Source organism: Sus scrofa, chromosome 2 (assembly GCF_000003025.6).
Source record: "Sus scrofa isolate TJ Tabasco breed Duroc chromosome 2, Sscrofa11.1, whole genome shotgun sequence".
NCBI classification, from domain to species: domain Eukaryota; kingdom Metazoa; phylum Chordata; class Mammalia; order Artiodactyla; family Suidae; genus Sus; species Sus scrofa.
In genome coordinates, this window is record NC_010444.4 from 41,126,414 (window position 1) to 41,146,523 (window position 20,110).

The 20,110-nt window shown below is 44.4% G+C and overlaps 1 protein-coding gene across 7 annotated transcripts in view; it reads left to right on the forward strand.

The window, feature by feature from the left end:
* The window catches only part of SERGEF (secretion regulating guanine nucleotide exchange factor), a 241,870-nt gene that overhangs the window by 12,240 nt on the left and 209,520 nt on the right, over positions 1–20,110 (forward strand). For all 7 annotated transcript variants that reach the window (XR_301734.3, XM_003122944.6, XM_021083268.1 and 4 more), the window contains 4 exons: positions 2,645–2,705; positions 7,777–7,890; positions 10,953–11,015; positions 15,742–15,900. Coding sequence is in view for 6 of the 7 variants with exons in the window: in XM_003122944.6 (XP_003122992.4) it covers positions 2,645–2,705; positions 7,777–7,890; positions 10,953–11,015; positions 15,742–15,900 (397 nt within the window). In the remaining variant the exon portion in view is untranslated. The remainder of the gene's footprint in view (positions 1–2,644; positions 2,706–7,776; positions 7,891–10,952; positions 11,016–15,741; positions 15,901–20,110) is intronic.

Consider the following 20,110-nt stretch of genomic DNA (forward strand, 5'->3'; position numbering starts at 1 on the left):
TACTCTGGAAACCTTGCTGATAATCCAGATAAAAGATGTCTCTGCCCCAAACTAAAGCAGCAGCAGTGGGAATTGGAGAGGAAGGAAAATTGTAGTGAAGTTAAGCTGGGTTGAAGAGATTACATCCACATGGAAAGCCCTTCAGTGTGTTTTGAAAAGAAAAAAATGTGAAGGACAGTATATTCAAGTTGTATTAGCAGTAAGACTTGATCTTCCTCAAAGCTAATGTGATCGTGGGCTGAATGAAGAAATAAAGTCTCCAGAAGATGGGAGGCCACAGCTCTGTCTTTCTCTTTGCTGGTCACACCACCTGGCATGTTGTGTCCTGGTGTGGGTTTGGTTCTTAGGCCCCGGCTCTAAGGTGAATAGACTCAGACCTCGCCCTTGAGGGCTGTGAAGTTTAGAAAGATGCTGTGGACTGTAAATAAACAAATGTGGTTAAGTCCCATAGGGTCTGAGACTGATGCATATACAGTCCCTTTAAAAGAGAGAGACTGAATGAACAGAGCACCGAGGAGAGAAATCAAGAGCAGGAGGGAATTTGAAACCAGGGAATGGCTGATGGACTTGAGGATGTTGGACCTAAGGAAGAGTTATCTATAGCTGTGTAAAAAATTACCCTAAGGTGTAACAGCTTAAAACAACAAATATCTCACAGTTTTGGAGGGTCAGGAATCTGGGAATAGCGTGGCTAGTTTCACGTGAGGCTGCAGTCAGGATGTCAGCCCGGCCTGCATGAGGTCTGCTCAAGGCGCGACTGGGCTGGTGTGTCCACCTCCATGCTTTCTCACCAGCAGGAGGCCTCGGTTCCTTGCAGGATGGGCCTATCTTTAGGGCTGTTCAGACATGGCATCAGTGATGGCAGAGGAAGAGAGAGTAGGGGCAGGCTGGTCAAGCAGAAGCCTCTGTGCCTTTCATCACCTAGTCTCTGAGCCACTCATCACTTCCTTCTCCTAGTCATTATTTTTGCATTTTTCTTTTTTCTAGGGCCTAGGGCTGCATATGGAAGTTTCCAGGCTAGGGGTCAAATCGAGGCTGTAGCTCTTGGCCTACACTACAGCCACAGCAGCACAGGATCTGAGCCACGTCTGTGGCTATACCACAGCTCACGGCAATGCCGGATCCTTTAACCCACTGAGTGAGGCCAGGGATTGAACCTGTGTCCTCATGGATACTAGGGGGATTTGTTAGCACTGAGCCACAATGGGAACTCCCCCTTTTCCTAGTCATTAGAAGCAAGTCACTAAGTCCAGCCCACAGTCAAAGGGAGGAGAATTAATTTGCACATCTGAAAGGGAGGAGTCTCAGAGAATTTGGGGACCTAGTTTTACTTTTTTTTTTTTTCTTTTTTTTAAGGGTTGCCCTCGGCATTTGGAGGTTCCCAGGCTAGGGGGGGGTCCAATCGGAGCTACAGCTGCTGGCCTATACCACAGCCACAGCAACACCAGATCTGAGCCATATCTGCAACCTACAGCACAGCCCACGGCAGTGCTGGATCCCCAACCCACCCGGCAAGGTCACGGATCAACCCACAACTTCATGGTTCCTATGGGATTTGTTTCTGTTGCTCTAGTATGGGAACTCCCCCTTCTCCTAGTCATTAGAAGCAAGTCACTAAGTCCAGTCCACAGTCAAAGGGAGGGGAATTAAGCTGCCCATCTGGAAGAGAGGAGTCTGAGAATTTGGCAACCTATTTTTGAAACCACCACAAGATGTCTTAAAGAAGACATGACAACTGTCTTAAAATGTTTGGAAAGACTTAACAGAAGCAATAGGCAGGTAGGTTTGGTTCCACCTAAGGAGATGGCTGGAACTATGCCAAGATGAGCAGGCACCGGGGGAGGTGGGGAGCTCGTGTCACTGGAAGTAGGTGTTTGGGAGGGGTTGGATGACCACTTGGTGGGTGTCATAGAGGGGTTTCTAGCATCAGATGGGGATTGGACTAGATCAGAGGTCGGCAAACTAGAACCCTCAGTAAAGAAAGTTTTATTGGAATGCAGCCATGCCCATTCCTTTATTTATTTCGTATAGGTGCTTTTATGTTCCATTGATGGAATAGTGTGACCGAAACCACGCGGTCTGCAATGTCTAAAATATTTACTCTCTGGCCGTTTTCAGAAAGTATTTGCCAGCCCCTGGATTGGATGACCTTTCAGGTGCCTCCCAGCCCTGATATTTTAAAAAGATTTTGCCTTTTAGGGATATAGTGGAGACTTTTTTTTTTTTTTTTTTTTCCTTGTCTTTTGCCTTTTCTAGGGCCACTCCCTCAGCATATGGAGGTTCCCAGGCTAGGGGTTTAATCAGAGCTGTAGCCACTGGCCTACGCCAGAGCCATAGCAACACGGGATCTGAGCCGCATCTGCAACCTACACCACAGCTCACGGCAATGCCGGATCGTTAACCCACTGAGCAAGGCCAGGGATTGAACCTGCAACCTCATGGTTCCTAGTTGGATTTGTGAACCACTGAGCCACGATGGGAACTCCTGTAGAGATTTTTATGAGTGGAAATGTTGGGGGTTGGGTGCTCCAAACCCATCAGACATATAATGAGGGCCATGCTGCATTGTATTTGGGCATAAATAACATAAAAATTTTATAGATGTGTAATTCTGAGATTGGCATCCTTTTCTTTGTTTTGACAGGTCCAGAGAGAGAAGGTTGTTAGTATTGCTGCTGGACTGAGGCATGCGTTAGCTGCAACAGGTGATCATTTTGCTTTTATTTTCTTAGTAGGGTTGTAATAAGGGGACCTAGAGCTTTGGAAGAAATAAATTATAAGGAGTAATTCAGAGTGTCCTGCTGTACTGCAGTCTGAATAAAAGGAGGGGACATAAGGCAGAAGTCATATGAGAAAGCCTTTAGCAGGTAGGGAAGAAGGAAATGAAGTTGTCTAGCTCTTTATTGTGTTCTAGGCATGGTACAAGGTTCTCTTGATTTAATTAGTACCTCATTTAATCCCCATAGCCATGCAATGATGCGAGTTAATTTTTTTTTTCTATTGAGGTATAGTTGATTTACAATATTATGGAAGTTTCAGTGTACAGTATAGTGATTCACAATTTGTTTTTTGTCTTTTTTTAGGCCTGCACCCTTGGTGTACAGAAGTTCCCAGCCTAGGGGACTAATCGGAGCTGTAGCTGCCAGCCTACGCCACAGCCACAGCAATGCCAGATCAAGCCGAGTCTGTGACCTACACCACAGCTCACTGTAACGCCAGATCCTTAACCCACTAAGCAAGGCCAGGGATCAAACATGCATTGTCATGAATACTAGTCAAGTTCTTAACCTGAGCCACAACGGGAATTCCTGATTCACAATTTTTAAAGATTATACTCTATTTATACTTATAAAATATTGGCCATATTCCCTGTATAATATATCCTTGTAGCTTATTTGTTTTAAACATAGCAGTTTGTAACCTCTTACATATGAACAAAATGAGGTCCAGAGAGGCTTAAGTGCTTGTCCGAGGTTACACAGGGAGGTAACAGATAGAGCTGGGCTCTGAGTCTAGGACAGGCTGGTTTCCAAGGCCCACATTCTTCACTGTGAACTGTGCTGCTTTCCTAGTGGATTTTAATGTGTATTCAAAAGCTTCAAGTGAGCTTGTCTCCTGAGAAGGGTGATGGGCACAGGACTGGCAGAGTGTGTGAGGTCGAGAGTGGAAAGTGGAGGAGGTGGTGACCCTCTCTTCTCTGTCTTGCTGTTTTTCTGCTTTCTGCTCCTGCTCCTTTGGGCTGAAGGATAGCCCTATCCAGCTGTGGCCACCGAGGCTCCAGCAGTGGTGAGTCCAGTTGTGGAATGGGGAGAGGAGAGGAGGCCAGAAAGGCCCTGGTGCAGCATGGTGTGTACAGTTGCCTGGGGCTTAGTGTTGATTATACTTAAAAAAAAAAAAAGTTTTCCTTTTGAGGTAATTATAGATTTACATGCAGTTGTAAGAAATGGAATAGACCCCACATACTCTTTGTCCAGTTTCTCCTGGTGGTAACATCTTGTGAAACTATAGTGTAACAGTGCAAACAGGATGTCTCGGTACAGTCCAGATACAGAGCGTTTCCATCACAAGGATCCCTCTTGTTGCTCTTTTATAGCCGCAACTACTTCCTACCTACCTGCTTCCACTTCTTAGCTCCTGGCAGCCATTCTTATGTTCTCCCACAATAGTATCATCATTTCAAGAATGTTGTATATCATACAGTAGACAGCCTTTTGGGGTTGATTTTTTTCACTCAGCATGGTTCTCTGAAGATTCATCCAAGTTGGAAGTTGGGAGTATCAGTAATTTGTGCCTTTTTTTTTTTTTTTGCTTTTTAGGGCTGCACCCTCAGCATATGGAGGTTCCCAGGCTAGGGGTAAAATCGGAGCTATAGCTGCCAGCCTATACTACAGCTCACAGCAACACCTGATCCTTAACCCACTGAGCGAGGCCAGGGATCGAACCCACAACCTCATGGTTCCTAGTCAGATTTGTCTCCACTGTGCCACAATGGGAAGTCCAATTTGTGCCTTTTAATTGCTAAGTAATATTCCATGGTACAGATTGTACCACTGTATTAATTTGCTAGGGTTGCCATAAAATACTGCAGACTGCGTGTCTTAAAACGACAAGAATTCGTTTTCTCATCATTAAGGAGGCTGAAAGTCCATGATACCATGACAGTAGGTTTCTAATGAGGCTCTTCTTCCTGGTCTGTGGATCTTGCCTTCTTACTGTCTCCTCTCGTGGTGTGGTTTTTCCTCTATGCACACGTGGAGAGAGACAGATCTCTGACGTCTCTTCCTCCTTTTAAAAGAATGCGAGTTCTATCCAATTAAGGCCTCACTCTTACAACCCATTTAACTTTTCTTACTTCCTACAGACCCTGTCTCCAAATACAGTTGCATTGGAGTTTAGAACTTCAGTATATGAATTTATGGGGGACACAATTCAGTCTGTAACAACCACAGTTTGTTTAACCAGTCACCCATTGAAGGACATTTGGTTGTTTCCGGTTTTTAGCTATTAAGAATGAAGCTATAAACATGTGTGGACAAGTTTTTATGTGAACATAAATTTTCATTTCTCTGGGATAAATGCCCAGGAGTGTGATTACTGAGTTGTATGGTCGTGATTACATTTTTATAAGCAGCTTCTTCTCTTCGAAATTCGCAGAGCCATAGAATTGCCTGTCGGTGGTTTACCGCCCCTTTCCTACTAACATTGTGTGATTGCTTGTCTTCTGTGTACATTTTTGTCCAGTTACAAAGCAGCACAGTTCCTGTTGTGTTTGGTTAATTTAATTGTAAGTCCTCCCCTCCCCCATTTAATTTGTAAATATTTCTGCCTGCATCTCAAAATGCTCTTTCTGAAAACATTACCAGAATACCGGCATCATACCTACAAAAAGTTGACAATCATTCTTTAATTCTGTCAAATATCCAGTCACTAAATGTCCCTGATCATCTCAAAAATATTTTTTTATGGTCTGTTTGAATCAGGATCTGAACTAGGTCTATACATTGCAGTTGGCTGAGCTGTATCTCATCTCTCTCTCTCTCTTAAAATATGTATTCCTTTTAGTTTTTTATTGTGATAAAACACACAAAACAAAATTTACCTTCTTAACCATTTTTAAGTGTTCAATTGAATAGGGTTAAGTATACTCATATTATTATGCAGCTATTACCATAATCCATCTCTGGAACGTTTTTCATCTTGCAAAACTGAAACTATGTCTGTTAAACAATAACTGCCCATTCCTCCTCCCTCCAGCCCCTGGCAAACCACCATTCTACTTTCTGTTGTCTCTGATTTTGATCACTCATACAGGTACCTCATATAAGTGGAATCATACAGTCTTTGTCTTTTTGTGGCATATTTCACTCAACATAATGGCCTCAAGGTCTGTCCATGTTTTAGCAACTGTCAGAATTTCATTCCTTTTTAAGACTTAGTACTATTGCACTGTATGTATATACCACATTTTGCTTATCCATTCATCTGTTGATAGACACTTGAGTTGTGTCCACATTTTAAGTATTGTAATACTATTTTTAATTTATTTTTAAATTTTTTTTTGTCTTTTCTAGGGCCACACCTGTGACACATGGAGGTTCCCAGGCTAGGGGTCTAATCACAGCTGTAGCTGCCTGCCTACGCCAGACCCACAGCAACACCAGATCCGAGCCGCGTCTGCGACCTACACCACAGCTCACGGCAACGCCGGATCCTTAACCCACTGAGCGAGGCCAGGGATTGAACCGGCAACCTCATGGTTCCATGATTCGTTAACCACTGAGCCACGATGGGAACTCCCTTGTAATACTGTTATAAACATGATTGTACAGCTATAACTTTGAGAGTTTGCTTTCAGTTCTTATTTTTTATTATTTTTATTTATTTATGCTTTCAGTTTTTTAGGATAGATACCCAGAAGTAGAACTGCTGGATCATATAGTAAATCCATTTTTAATTTTTGGGGGCTCACCATACTGTTTTCCAGAAGGGCTGTACCATTTTACATTCCTGCCAGTAGTGCACAAGGTTTCCACATTTATTCACATCCTCGCCAACACTTGTTACTTTCTTTTTTTAGTAGTAGCTCTCCTCATGAGTGTAAATTGGCATCTCATTGTAGCTTTGATTTACATGTCCCTAGTGATTAGTGATGTTGAGTACATCATTTGGCCATTGGTACATTTTCTTTGGAGTAAGGTCTCTTCAGGTCCTTTGCTTATTTTTTTTTTTTCTTTGCTTATTTTTGAATCAGGTTTGGTTGTTGTCATCGAGTTTTAGGAGTTCACTATATATTCTAAATAATAATCTTGTATCAGACGTCTCAAGTCTCTTTTAATCTGTATGTTCCTTTTCCTCTTTTTTTCCTCTTGCAATTTGTTTGTTGAAGAGATGGTAAGTTTTGTTTTATTTCAATACTGTTTTGCTCACATTGTGGTTAGTTGTCATCACATATATTCCACAAAGCAGGCTTGTCTGTTTACAGCCTAAAGGACCACTGGTTATAGGATGCTACTGGAGGCAGTACTTTAATGCGGCCTTGGGTGAAAAGTCCCAGTTACACATATCCGACTGTAGACCAAATATACAAATTTCATCTGTGCGTTTGTATGAGGTTCAGAACATGGGTACATGAATTAGATTCAGGGAATATGGAAATGAAAGGCCATTCCACTGACATGGTGGCTATTAAGGAGCTGTCCTACAGTCATAAGTATGTATTCATTTGGCGGTTGGGAATTCTTTGAGTTCTTCTTGGTGTAGTAGAAAGGGCACTATATTAGGTGGAGGAGAGCTGAGTCCTGCTGTTTTCTTTTTTTTCTTTTTTTTTTTTTTTTTTGTCTTTTTGCTATTTCTTGGGCCACTCTCGAGGCATATGGGTTTCTCATCTAGTAAATGTGAGGAATGGATGTGATAAGCTTCAAGGTTCTTTCCTGCTTGGTCTGAAGTCTGAGTCGTCTTTTCAGGTTAATCCTGAACAAGGTGCCATTCCAGTAATTTGACTCTTGAGGAATGTCCTAGAACTTTTTGGAGGGTGTGTAACTATTTTGGAATCTTCTTTGACGGGTCTTTGATTGCCCTGAAGATTGGATTTGTGATTGGCTTGGTGGTAATCCCTATGACCAGCCATTGGGCTCCTTCAAGCAATAGGCTTTTCCACAATTCACATGTTAACTGAGCATGAGTTGGGCATCTCCCATGGCAGTGAGGCTCAAAGGGCAATCTGGCCTTAATCTGGGTAAGCATTTTCTCTTTTTTCTCTTCTGCTTCTCCGGCAAGCTAGTGGCCTCGTGTTCCAGTGGGGAACTGGTTTGGCATCATCTGGACGGCGGTTGTGCCCTGGGCAGACGCTCCCACTGTTTTTGACAGCAAAGGAACCGAGCAAAGTGACAGGTAAGGCCCTTATTTCTTCTGACTCCTATGTTTATCCTTTGCCTGAAAGTGGAAACACAGGCGTACAGAAAAGGGATAAATAGAGTTTGCCATTGTTATTTCTTCGTCTCTTAACTGAGATTAAGTAAAAGTAAGTGTGCCAAGTAGAAGTTCCCCTCTTTTCTGCCAGAGTTCAGAACCCATTGAGAGATGGATGCAAGTTTTTTTTTTGTCTTTTGTCTTTTTGTTGTTGTTGTTGTTGTTGCTATTTCTTGGGCCGCTCCCACAGCATATGGAGGTTCCCAGGCTAGGGATTGAATCGGAGCTGTAGCCACCCGCCTACGCCAGAGCCACAGCAACGCGGGATCCGAGCCGCGTCTGCAACCTACACCACAGCTCACGGCAACACCAGATCGTTAACCCACTGAGCAAGGGCAGGGACCGAACCCGCAACCTCATGGTTCCTAGTCGGATTTGTTAACCACTGCGCCACGACGGGAACTCCAGAACTTTTTTTAAAATCATGGTTGACTTATAATATTGTGCTAATTTCTGCCGTGCAGCACAGTGATGACTTAGTTATACACATATAGGCATCCTTTTTTTTTAAAAAAAAAAATCCCTTTCTGTTATGGTTTATTCCAGACGAACTGTTAAAAGCTAGATTGGAAGACATGACTTAGGTGTTTGGAAATAACGAGCAGCAATAGTGATCCTGACTCCCAGTTCTGACTCCCAGATTGAACTCACCCACCAGGCACTGGAGTCGTGCTGCCAAGCTCTCTGCAGGCACATCCCAGAGCAAGAACCCAGGACTGTGCCTCACTTGCCTGGCTCCTTCTCCCAAAACAAAAGGAGCGGCTGAGGATGTAGAGAGAGGGGCCAGGAGTGTCCCCCAGGGAAGTCTCGTTTCCACATGAGGTGTAGGTCGGAAGGGTGCTCCCCACAGGTCTTTTGGTGAGGTTTTTTTTTTTTTTTTTTTTTTTTTTTTTTGTCTTTGGACTTTTCAGGGCCACACCTGCCGCACATGGAGGTTCCCAGGCTAGGGGTCAAATCCGAGCTACAGCTGCCGGCCTACACCACAACCACAGCAATGCAGGATCCAAGCCGTGTCTGCAGTGTACACCACAGCTTACAGCAAGGCTGGATTCTTAACCCACTGAGCAAGGCCAGGGATCGAACCACAACCTCAAGGTTACTAGTTGGATTTGTTTGCACTGCGCCATGACGGGAACTCCTGTTGGTAAGGTTTTTGTTGGGAAGTTAGTCTCTAGGACTTTCTTTCTCTGTCCCTCTCTTTCCCTCTGCTCTGCACACACTCTCTCTCTGGATGTAGCACCATGCCTCTACCTCCTCCTCCTCTGTCTCCATCTCTTCCTCCTCTTATTCCTCTCTCCTCTCTCTCCTTGTTACTTTGTGACCCAGTTTACTGAGGGTTGGCTGTAGGAAAAACCTATAGGTAAACCCACTTTCCTGCAGCTCAGAACAAAAGAGGGATTTTTGAGGGTGGTTGAAATGGGGGAAAGAAAAGGGTGGGGTGAGCTGCAGTGGGAGTGTCATACCAGCGGTTGGGATGGTTCTGATTTTCTTAAGTCCTAGAGGCGCTCCCCTTCTGCGGGGGTGAGGTAGCCACCATGAAGCCCATGGGGTTGCTCTTAGAGAAGAAGGGGCCGCTGGATGCAGGACAGACAGTCCACCCCACGTTACAGCATTTGAAATGTTAACTCATATTTTACCTACATTTTTCCTGCCTCACCAAGGTATTCAGGTCTCCCTGGGCAGACCCTGTGTTCTCATTCCTCTGTGCCTGTGAGTAGACTGTTTCTACTCAAAGGAAGGATGCCTTTTCCTTCCTGTTTCCCTGGGGGGAAAACATAATTTTTCAGGTCCTGGCTGAGATCCAGCTTTCTCAGTAAAGACTCTTCCCTCTCTTGCCCCCGTTGGACTTTCTTTATGTGAGCGGATGGCACCATGTATTTTTTGCTGAGTTGTTTACATGTTTTCCCACATGCCAAAGATTATGAGCTTTTTGAGGGTAGGGACTGTGTCTACTTTCTGTTTTAGCATGGGACTTGTAAGTAAAAGGAGTCAGAAATTTTTTGATTTGGTTTGATTTGAAAAACCTGGTTGGGATCTGCTCCTGGCACAGCTTAGATGCGGAGTTGATTTGGGGGAGTTTTTGATGAGATGTTAGACTAGATGTTAACTTCCTGCCCTCATTCACTCATTTTCGCCTCCTCCCCTGGGTTCTGGAGCTGGAACCCTGGATGGCCTCTCCTGACCCAGCCACTGGGGAGGCCCAGTGAGCCCCCTGGTGGGTGTGGCAGAAACATCTCTTTGTCCCTTTCTCACCCCACAGGATGCATGAAGGTATGAGGGGCATTTTATTAAGACACTAGTGCATTTAACAGAAGTGTCAGAAGAGGGAGTTACAGAGTAAGACTCCATTTCTCTGCCTGCCAGATGAGGTGACCACAGCTCTGAGCAGAGTTGATTGGGATTAAACCTTGTCGTTGAAGGCAGTGTATTTAAGGGCAGAAAAGTGCTGGATTTGGAGATGGGAGGCAGGTTTCAAATTCTAGTTCTGCCTGTGTGTTGTTAGGAGGCCTGTTTCAGTGTCCGCATGTGATAGCAGCTGCGTGTCTGGGATGCCATTGCCTCTAGGCTTGCTCCGCGGACTGAGCTAGGAAATTCACATGTACACACATGTGTTTATACATACGAACCACGGTGTCTGTTTATCTCTAGTAGAAACCACAAGTTTACACTGACTTCGGTTACCATCCAGTATCATGTGGTTGATTCTAGCCTTTCACCTATGCATGTCTGTGACCTTTCTTCTCCTTTCTGACAGTGAGAAATCTGGCTCTTTTATCCTCAAAATATTTACTTATTTGTTCAACCTCCTGGACATAACCAGTCTCCCTACTATGCTAGCCCTCCTCTTGGCCAGCACCGCTGATTCAGACCTTCCTGCACCGCCTGAGAGCTTCTCCTCTGACACAGTGGTTGCTGCCTATGGCCCTTCTCTGCCCAATTTGTGCTGTTATAAATGTGATTTCAATTTTTTTTTTTTTTTGTAGGCCTAGAGAATTCTCAAGCAGTATGTGTTCTTGCTGGCTCAGGTCACTCTGCTTCCCTGACAGGTAAGTAACATTGAGAATTCTGGGTGTTTCTGCCTGAAGGGATGCTCTTGGGACCCAAAGGGAAGAGCGTGGACTTTGGAGTCAGGATTCTGATGGCACCACTGGAATGAACTTGGGCAAGTCACTTTACCTTCCTGAGATCACTTCCTTGTCTGTAAAATACTTTGTGGACAGTTCTGAGAATTAAATATGATGATATATGTAAAACACTTGCGTGGAACAGAGGCTTACTTTCTTTCCTTTGAGTTTGTTTTCTAAGCTGTAAAGTAGGGATAAGAAGAGCTTCCCCTCAGGATAGTTGTCATCCTCAATCATATAACCAACAGTAAATTTATGTATACCATATTGTTATCTATTTAATCTGTTTTGATGTCTAAGTATCTAAGCTCTTTAGCTATTTTCTCTAGGTCTTTAATCTCAAACTAACCTATTTTATCCACTTACATATATATATATATATTTTTGTCTTTTGTCTTTTTAGGGCTGCCCTCATAGCATGTGGAGGTTCCAGGCTAGGGGTTAAATTGGAGCTATAGCTGCCGGCCTATGCCAGAGCCACAGCAACACCAGATCTGAGCTGCATCTGCGATCTACACCACAGCTCTTGGCAATGCTGTGTCCTTAACCCACTGAGCGAGGCCAGGGATCGAACCTGTGTCCTCGTAGATGCTAGTCAATTCATTTCCATGGAGCCCTGACAGGAACTCCCACTTATATCTTTCTATTCTATTTGTCTCTCGCCCTGTCTGCTCTCTCTTTGTTTGTCTAGTCTCTTTTCTCCAACTATACATCTGTCTTTTTGTTTGTCATCTTTGTGTCTTTCCGTCTAACCTGTCTTTCTCCATATGTCTCTAAGTCCAGTTGTGCATATGTTTTTCTAACCTATTTTATATTTTTATGTATTTTTCTCATCGATCGCTCTATTCCATCTCTTTGATCTGTTCCTCTCTCTATCTAGTCTTTTTTCTCTCTCACACTCATCTCTCTCTGTCTTGGCTGTGCATCCATCCATCCATTTGACACACCCAGCCAATGCGGTATAAACTTTCTAGTGACACTGCAGCATTTTCTTGAAGGTTATCTTTTTCAAAGCTCAGATTGCCCTGACCCCTGCTGGTTGACTGGAGCCTCTCCCTCTGAGAGATTTCTGTTGTTACGACCTCTCACCCAGAGTTGAGTGCATTACATTTTTTAAGCAAAGGGCATTGACTATCATACACAGTATTTTCATGTTTTATGTGGAAGTTAAGATGCGCCCACAGTACCTGTATGTTAAAGGGGGCGTGCTTTCTAACATCAGATTTGTAACGCAGTCCAACTGAGGAGCTGTTACTGTTTCCAGAACACAAGAGCCATAATGTGAGAGTTTAAATACTTTACAAATTCTGAACCACAGATAATTTTATGTTATTGAATTAAAAACAACTAGCTGGGGAGTTCCCATTGTGGCTTAGTGGTTAATGAACCCTATTAGGAACCATGAGGTTGCAGGTTGGATCCCTGCCCTCGCTCAGTGGGTTAAGGATCTGGCATTGCCATGAGCTGTGGTGTAGGTTGCAGACGTGGCTTGGATCTGGTGTGGCTGTGGCTGTGGTGAAGGCCTGAAGCTGTAGCTCTGATTTGACCCCTAGCCTGGGAGGGGGTGCAGCCCTAAAAAGCCAAAAAAAAAAAAAAAAAAAGAAAAAGAAAGATATACCTGCTTTTTAGCCTCTGTCTCGTATTAGATACATTCATAGACATGTTAAAAGGGTTGAGTTGTAATGAATGCCAGCGCTAAGGGACTCCCCTGGGCTCTGCTCCCACCTCCACTTGCCCCCCATTTATGGAGAGAGGACAGGAGGTCCCAGGACAAGAAGTGTCCAGTCATTTCACACAGTCATTGAGGGCTGGGGGGAGACATTCTCTTCTGAGAGTAAGGGTAGACTAAGAGCGGTGTCTATTCTAATGACCTTGAAATGGCTGGTATTTTACAAATCTAGAGATTTTTCTTACTGCTTGCTAACGTCAGTTTCTTAAAAGATCTTCTAATTAGTAAAGTTGTTTATTCTTTCATATGTGGAGTGCCTGTATTATGGTGTTTTTAACATAAATGTTGAATTTTTTTTATTGAGGTATACTTCATATATGAAATTCATTCCTTTCGGGTATGCAATTTAGTGATTTTTAAACTGTATTCACCAAATGAATTAAAAAGGGTCAGGGTTAGTATTCCTCTTCCCTGGTCTAGTCGAGGCTGTTACACAGTGGATTTTGCTCAGTGCTCTTTAGACCTTCTCTCTGGAGTTGTTGGAGATTATGTAACTACTTGGCATTGCCGCAGAATTTAATTTTACCTGCTGATGCAACAGCGTAATGATCTGTTTGTGGAAGACAGTTTGTCTTTGCAAATAGATGGTTCAGACTTACTAAGATAAATGAAAGCATATTATAGACACAGGCTCATTGTCAGTGGCATCTTGGTAGCTAAGCCGTCCATTTAATGAGTTAAGACTTTGCCGAGGGGCTCCACTGCCCTCTTGGAAGGGATCCTCATACTTTACACACCTTGATGAGGTCCTGGGAGGTTGCCTTCTCTCTAGGCATGAAATACACCAAATTCACTTTACAGAACTGCAGAATGTCAGTGCTGCAAGGTCACCTGGTGACAAAAAGGCTCCACTGCTTTACAGTCCCTCCTTTTAGACGCTACAAAACAGAGACTCAGAATGTAAAGTGATGTGCCTAGTGTCCTAGTGATCCAGGAGCAGATCTGGGACTTGAACCCCAAATCTTGTTCTAATATCCTTTAATGATGTCTGGCTTCTGATCAGTTTTTGAGAATAGACTAGATAGCCCCCAGCTAGGCGATATTGGGAGGTCACAGGATGTAATGGAAGCAGAAAACCTGGCTTCTCTTCCCACCTGACCCTTTATTAGCCATGTGATGTCCAAAGTCATTTAACATTTCCAAGCCTTGTCTAATTTATCTTCTGGAAGAACGCTGTCTAGGAGAAATAAAATGTGAGCCATATTGCAAAAAGTAAAGAGAAGCAGGTGAATTAATTTTAATAACTTGTTTTACTTAACCCAGTATATCCAAAACATTATGTCAACATGTAATAAATCTGAAAATTATTATTTTTTTTGTCTTTTTTTGCCATTTCTTGGGCGGCTCCCTCGGCATATGGAGGTTCCCAGGCTAGGGGTCTAATCGGAGCCATAGCCACCAGCCTACGCCAGAGCCACAGCAACGCAGGATCTGAGCTGGGTCTGCAACCTACACCACAGCTCATGGCAACGCCAGATCGTTAACCCACTGAGCAAGGCCAGGGACTGAACCTGCAACCTCATGGTTACTAGTCAGATTTGTTAACTGCTGCACCACGACGGGAACTCCTAAATCTGAAAATTATTAATGAGCCACACTCTTTGTGTTTTGTCTTGTTGTTGGTTTTTTTTTTTTTTTTTTGCACTGTCTTCCCAGTCCATTGTGCTTTTTTGGTCTTCAGTTTGGACCAGCCTCATTTCAGGCGTTCCGTAGCCATATGTGTATACTGTGCGCTATGCTGTATAGTGTAGAACCTTAAAATGTCAGGGTTGGGAAAGAGCTTAGAGGTCATCCAAGGAGTCACAAACGAGAGATTCACAAGCCAAATCATAGCCCATGGCCCCATTTTGTTGCACTCCCAGGTAAAGATTTGTTGAACATGAATGCCTTTTGGACAAGCCCGTGCCTTCTGGTTTGCCAGTTGCCCACCAGTCCCTCCTGTTACCAGTGTCCTCAGTTATATTGTCGGCCCTTTGTCGCCAACCACCCTCCCCTCCAGTCTTCAACTGGTCAGACTAAGGCTTAGAGAGGAAGTGATTTGTCCAAGGTCAATAGCTAGTTAGCAGATCCAAGAACAGAAGCCAGAGTCACTTGACTCTGAATTTGCTCTCTTTCTATTAAATCTCAGTGTCAGTCAGGCGCATACCTGCCTGTATCACAGGGTTATTGTGAGGTTCCAACGAGCTTAAAGTGCTATGCAGATGTGATATAACATCGTATTTTCTGCTGGTCAGGGCAGAAAGTGAAAATCATCTCATGTTTATAAAGCTGATGCTTTAAATACTCAGTCTTTTAACTTGCTATTTTTAAAAGTTAATATATATTTTTCCAACAAAAGGTAAGGAAAGAATTTATTTAAAAAAAATTGTAGAAGAGTTCCCTTGTGGCAAAATGGGCTAAGTGTTTGACTGCAGTGGCTCAGGTTGCTGCGGAGGCACAGGTTTAGTCTCCAACCCAGCACAGTGGGGTTAAAGGATCTGGCATTGCTACAGCTGTGGTGTAGGTTGCAGCTGCGACTTGGGTTCAGTCCCTGGCCTGGGAACTTTCATATGCTGCAGGTGCGGCCATAAAAAAAGTAAAAGGAAAAAAAACATTGTAGAAATAGAGAAACATATGTCTTGCACATGGTAGATGTTGAATAAATATTTGTTGAGTGAATTAATGAAAAAATAAATTCACGTTCCTATTCCTTGACAAACTGCTAAGAACATTTGGCCTTGTTTCCTGTTTACAGAACTTAAAAAAATATTATATATTATTATGCTGTACATGAATGTGATATCTTGTTTTGCTCTGTTCAATGTTAGCGCCAGAATCCTGCAACTTCTTTGAACCACTTCTTCCCCCCCAAGACCTGGGTTATTTTCCAGCATTTTGGACTAATGCCCCTTCCCCTCTTGTGTTCCCCTTCTGTTTAAGATGCAGGAGAGCTGTATGTTTGGGGAAGCAACAAACAGGGGCAACTGGCTTCCCGGGCTGCTTTCCTTCCTCTACCCCAGAAAATAGAAGCACATCGTTTTCAGAATGAAAAGGTGGCTGCCGTCTGGAGTGGGTGGACGCACCTGGTTGCTCAGACAGGTGAGAGAGTGGCAGAGAGCTTATGGTTGGGGAGAGCAGCTGGGGGACAGCTGTCCAAACAGCTATGAATGCTTGGGATTAGGTTGGTTGGTTTTTACTGATCAAAAAGCTTTAAGTACTGAGAAGGGGAGGCCCCAGGAGCTAGCTCTGCAGTCAGCCAGGTGTGTGGCTTTCCTCTTTGGATCACAGGCTTACACCCCAAAAAGGCTAGGCTGGCTTAGGCTTAACTCCTTCTGGTCCTAAGAGTCCTTGAGGTTTTAAGAAGGAACCCACTGCAACAAGCCTTACCCAGAAATTTGTCCAGGTTGTTGGGGAGTCTTTGCCTTGTCATAGCTGAAGGGATGAGTCTGCTTGTATTCCCACCTGAGTCTAAGTTCAAGGCATCAGAAACTGTTAAGTTAAACATTTCAAGACTGAGGCAAACATTGGCTGAGCAGGCAAATTCCCTTTGTGGCTCAGTAAGTCAAAAAAAAAAAAAAAAAAAAAAAAAAAAAAAAAAAAAAAAAAAAAAAAAAAAAGACAAAAATTCCTTTGTGGCTCAGTAGGTCAAGGATCCGACATTGTCTCTGTGAGATGCAGGTCTGATCCCTGGCCTCACTCAGTGGGTAAGGATCGGAAGCTGCCGCAAGCTGCGGTGTAAGTCATAGATGTGGCTCAGATCTGGTGTTGTGGTGGCTGTGGTGTAGGCCCCAGATGTAGCTCTGATTCAGCCCCTTCCCTGGGAACTTTCATGTGTCACAGGTGCAGCCACAAAAAGAAAAAAACATTAAGAGCATATTTTTGATTCATAGCTGGCATGGCATTTTGATTTAAACTCTTATTAACCCTAGCAAACCCTATACATTGATTCTGACCCTCCCACACAGGCCTTCAGATGTTACCTTCCCAGGCCATGACAGCTGCTTTTGGCTTCTTTATCTTTTCTTGATAATATCTTCATTGATTTTTCATCTTTCCTTAGGGCAGTTCTCCTTTCCTAGACTTCAGATTCCTGACTGTTCTCTGGGTTTGACTCCTTCTTCCCAGTCTTCCTGGAGCTCTCGCTGACTGACTCAGAATTTCCCAGGCAGGCAGTTTGCAATTCTTAAGACCCTTTGCCTATTGTGTGGAGGCCTTCTGAACTTTAGGCATTCTCAGGAATCCTCTTGTCGCCTCTTGGCCTGCTTCTTAGCAACACATGGTCTCTGGACTCGCAGATACTTGGTGACTTATTCCAGAACTTTCTGGCTTTTGTAGGTCTTCAGGTCAGCTTCTTGGGTAAGTCACACTTAACAACACGTTTAAACATATAGACATAAACTTGCAAGTATTCCTATCCGTGATGAGTTTAATTGGTCCTTAAAACTTTTAAAAGTTGTTTTGGAACAGAAGCCTGTGTAAGGAAAGTGTATAATAAGCTTTCCATGTTTACCACGTCAGAGGATGCTCCAAGGAGAGTGTGTCATTGATTTGGAGGAAGATCATGACTTTCCTCATAGAAGTTTAGACTGCTTGAAGATTGGGACCATCTATAGAAATTTTTCTTTTCTTTTTTTTCTTTTTTTTGTCTTTTTTTTGCCTTTTCTAGGGCTGCTTCCATCCCAGGCTAGGAGTCTATTTGGAGCTGTAGCCACCGGCCTACACCAGAGCCACAACAACGCGGGATCCGAGCCACGTCTGCAACCCACACCACAGCTTATGGCAATGCCAGATCCTCAACCCACTGAGCAAGGCCAGGGATCGAACCCGCAATCTCTTGGTTCCCAGTCGGACTCGTCAACCACTGAGCCACGACGGGAACTCCTATAGAAATTTTTCTTAAGGAGACTCAGTGAGCATAGTAGCTGCTTGTTTGTATAATCGTTACTCTCTCTTCTCCTCCAGATAATGAGCTCTGTGAGGGGAGGCACCATTATTAGTTTTGCTCATGTCTGTATCTCCACTGCCTTGCAGAGAAAGTGTTCATTTCCTGCTTTCAACTGTTTCTAGTTTAAAGAGACTAAACAGGAGTTCCTGCTGTGGTGCATTGGATTGAGAATCCAACTGCAGCGGCTCAGGTCACTGCAGAGGCACAGGTTTGGTCCCTGGCCTGGTGCAGTGGGTTAAGGATCCTACGTTGCTGCAGCTGTGGTGTAGGTTGCAGCTGCGGCTCAGATTCAGTTCCTGGCCTGGGAACTTCCTTATGCTGTGAGAGTTCCATTAAAAAAAAAAAAAAAAAAAAAGAAAAAAAAAGAGACTAAATATATTCAAATGCAACTAGGCAGGGGAGAAGGTGAAGATTTCTGACCTCTCTCCTTGGACTCACTGGTCCATGATCAGAAGGCTTGTCTCTGGATTCAAGAATCCAACCAAGTCAGTTATTGTTTATTGGGAATCTATTGAGCGGTGTGCCGAGCCCTGGAGAAACAGAAAAGACATGGGCTGTACCCTCCTGCTGCAATGTGTGATAGGCTTAAGTCTAAGAATACAGAGATGGAAGACTTGCTCATCCATCTGTCTGTCCATCCATCAGACAAATGGTGAGGATCTGTTTATGTACCATGCCTTGTGCTGGAGCTCAGTCCTGCCCTCAAGGAGCCCACTGTCACCAGGGGAGACAGACCTGTCGTCAGATTTCAGTGCAGCAGTGGAGCCAAGTCAGTGCACAGAAGTGGCCCAGACACCAGCAGTGGTGTGAGTCACTAGGTGCTAACAGGTAGGCGTTTCATGCTTAGTCTTCAAAGAATTGCTGTGCAGGAAAATACACTTACTCCCGAATGGTAGTGAGTTTAGCTCAGTCTGTCAGTAAACCCGTTAACTGGTTAGGCAGCCGCCTAATGAAAGACAGAGATGTTGCTGCTTTGATTCCAGCCCAGCAGCCTTGGAACTCATGCTGATTTCCACGTCTGGGCCAACAGCCCAGCCCTCAGGGCGGGAGGTTGGAACCCACATCCCTGACACCATCTGAGTCACCCCAGCTGCTCTGGGGCTTAGCTTCAGGTCTCCACCTCCACTTGAGAGTGTGATTTGGGGGTAATGTTTCAGCTGTTTAATTAACTTGTTAATTCAGATCTCTTGTTTATGCACTTTGTCACTTTCCCCTTCCTCCTAAGACCAGAGTGGTTAAAAGCTGGGATGTTTGAGCGTCCTGGTTGTTGCACTGCGTTTGGGGCAGATGGAAGTCTCCTGCCATTTGATTCTCCAGTTTTGCCCCCTCACTCCACCCCAGCAGCCGTGGAAGCCTTTGCCCAGGCACAATGTCATTGAGAAGAAACACCCAGGGCTTCCGGCCTAATCAGACCCAGCTGCTCATGTTAATGGGAACAAGATTTGCTCACAGGGTCAGAAGCAGCTCATTAGTGCAACAAGGACTTACGTGCCTCTAGTTGTTGTCACAAGCTCCAGTGGTAAATTGTTCCTGGGACCTACCTGCAGCCACATTGGCACAGAGGCTGTCTCCAGTCTTGTTCTAGAAGACAGTAGTGGTGTGATGTTGACGAACCAGAGTTTATGCACAGTGACCACAACTCTGTCCAGGAAGGTGGGATGGGATGGGTGGGTAGCATGAGGAAGGAGAAGTAGACAATGCTTTCCATAGTCCTTATACCAGTGACTCTGTCCCTTAGGGGACATTTGCAATGTTTGGAGACATATTTGGTTGTCACATTTGAAGGGGGTGCTACTGGCATTTAGTTAGAGGCCAGGAATGCGGCTAAATATCCTACAATACAAGGGCAGCCCCCACAACCAAGAAATGCCCAGCCTCAAATGTCTGCAGTGTCACAATGGAGACATGCTGGGCAAGGTACCCATGCCCAGTGGTGGGTGCTAGCCAGGGCAGTTCACGTGGTATCAGGACAACTGTACACTTGTCTGTATGGGAATCTGGGATGCAGCCTCTGCCCTCCCCCTTCAGGAGAGTCTGGTGCCTGCCTGCAGTGCTTGCAATGGAAAAATACTTTTCTCGGTTAGTCAGAGGCACTTGGAAAGAGTCCAAGAGAACCTGTTCTAATCTGGGAAAGTTGGCAAGGTACCTGTGTCTCAGGCTGGTGGAGCTGCATTCTAGAAACCTTTCCCAAGCTGCTTAATGTTCCTGATCATTGTTCTCGGGAACTTCATGGGACTCCTGGGTGACATTATCCAGGCTCGGTGACCTGCAGCTGTCTCATCTGAGATTCTATTTCCTGGCCCAAAGTGCTTCTAGTGAGAGCTGGATGGTGGGTCTGGGTGCCTTCCTCATTGGGTGACCTTA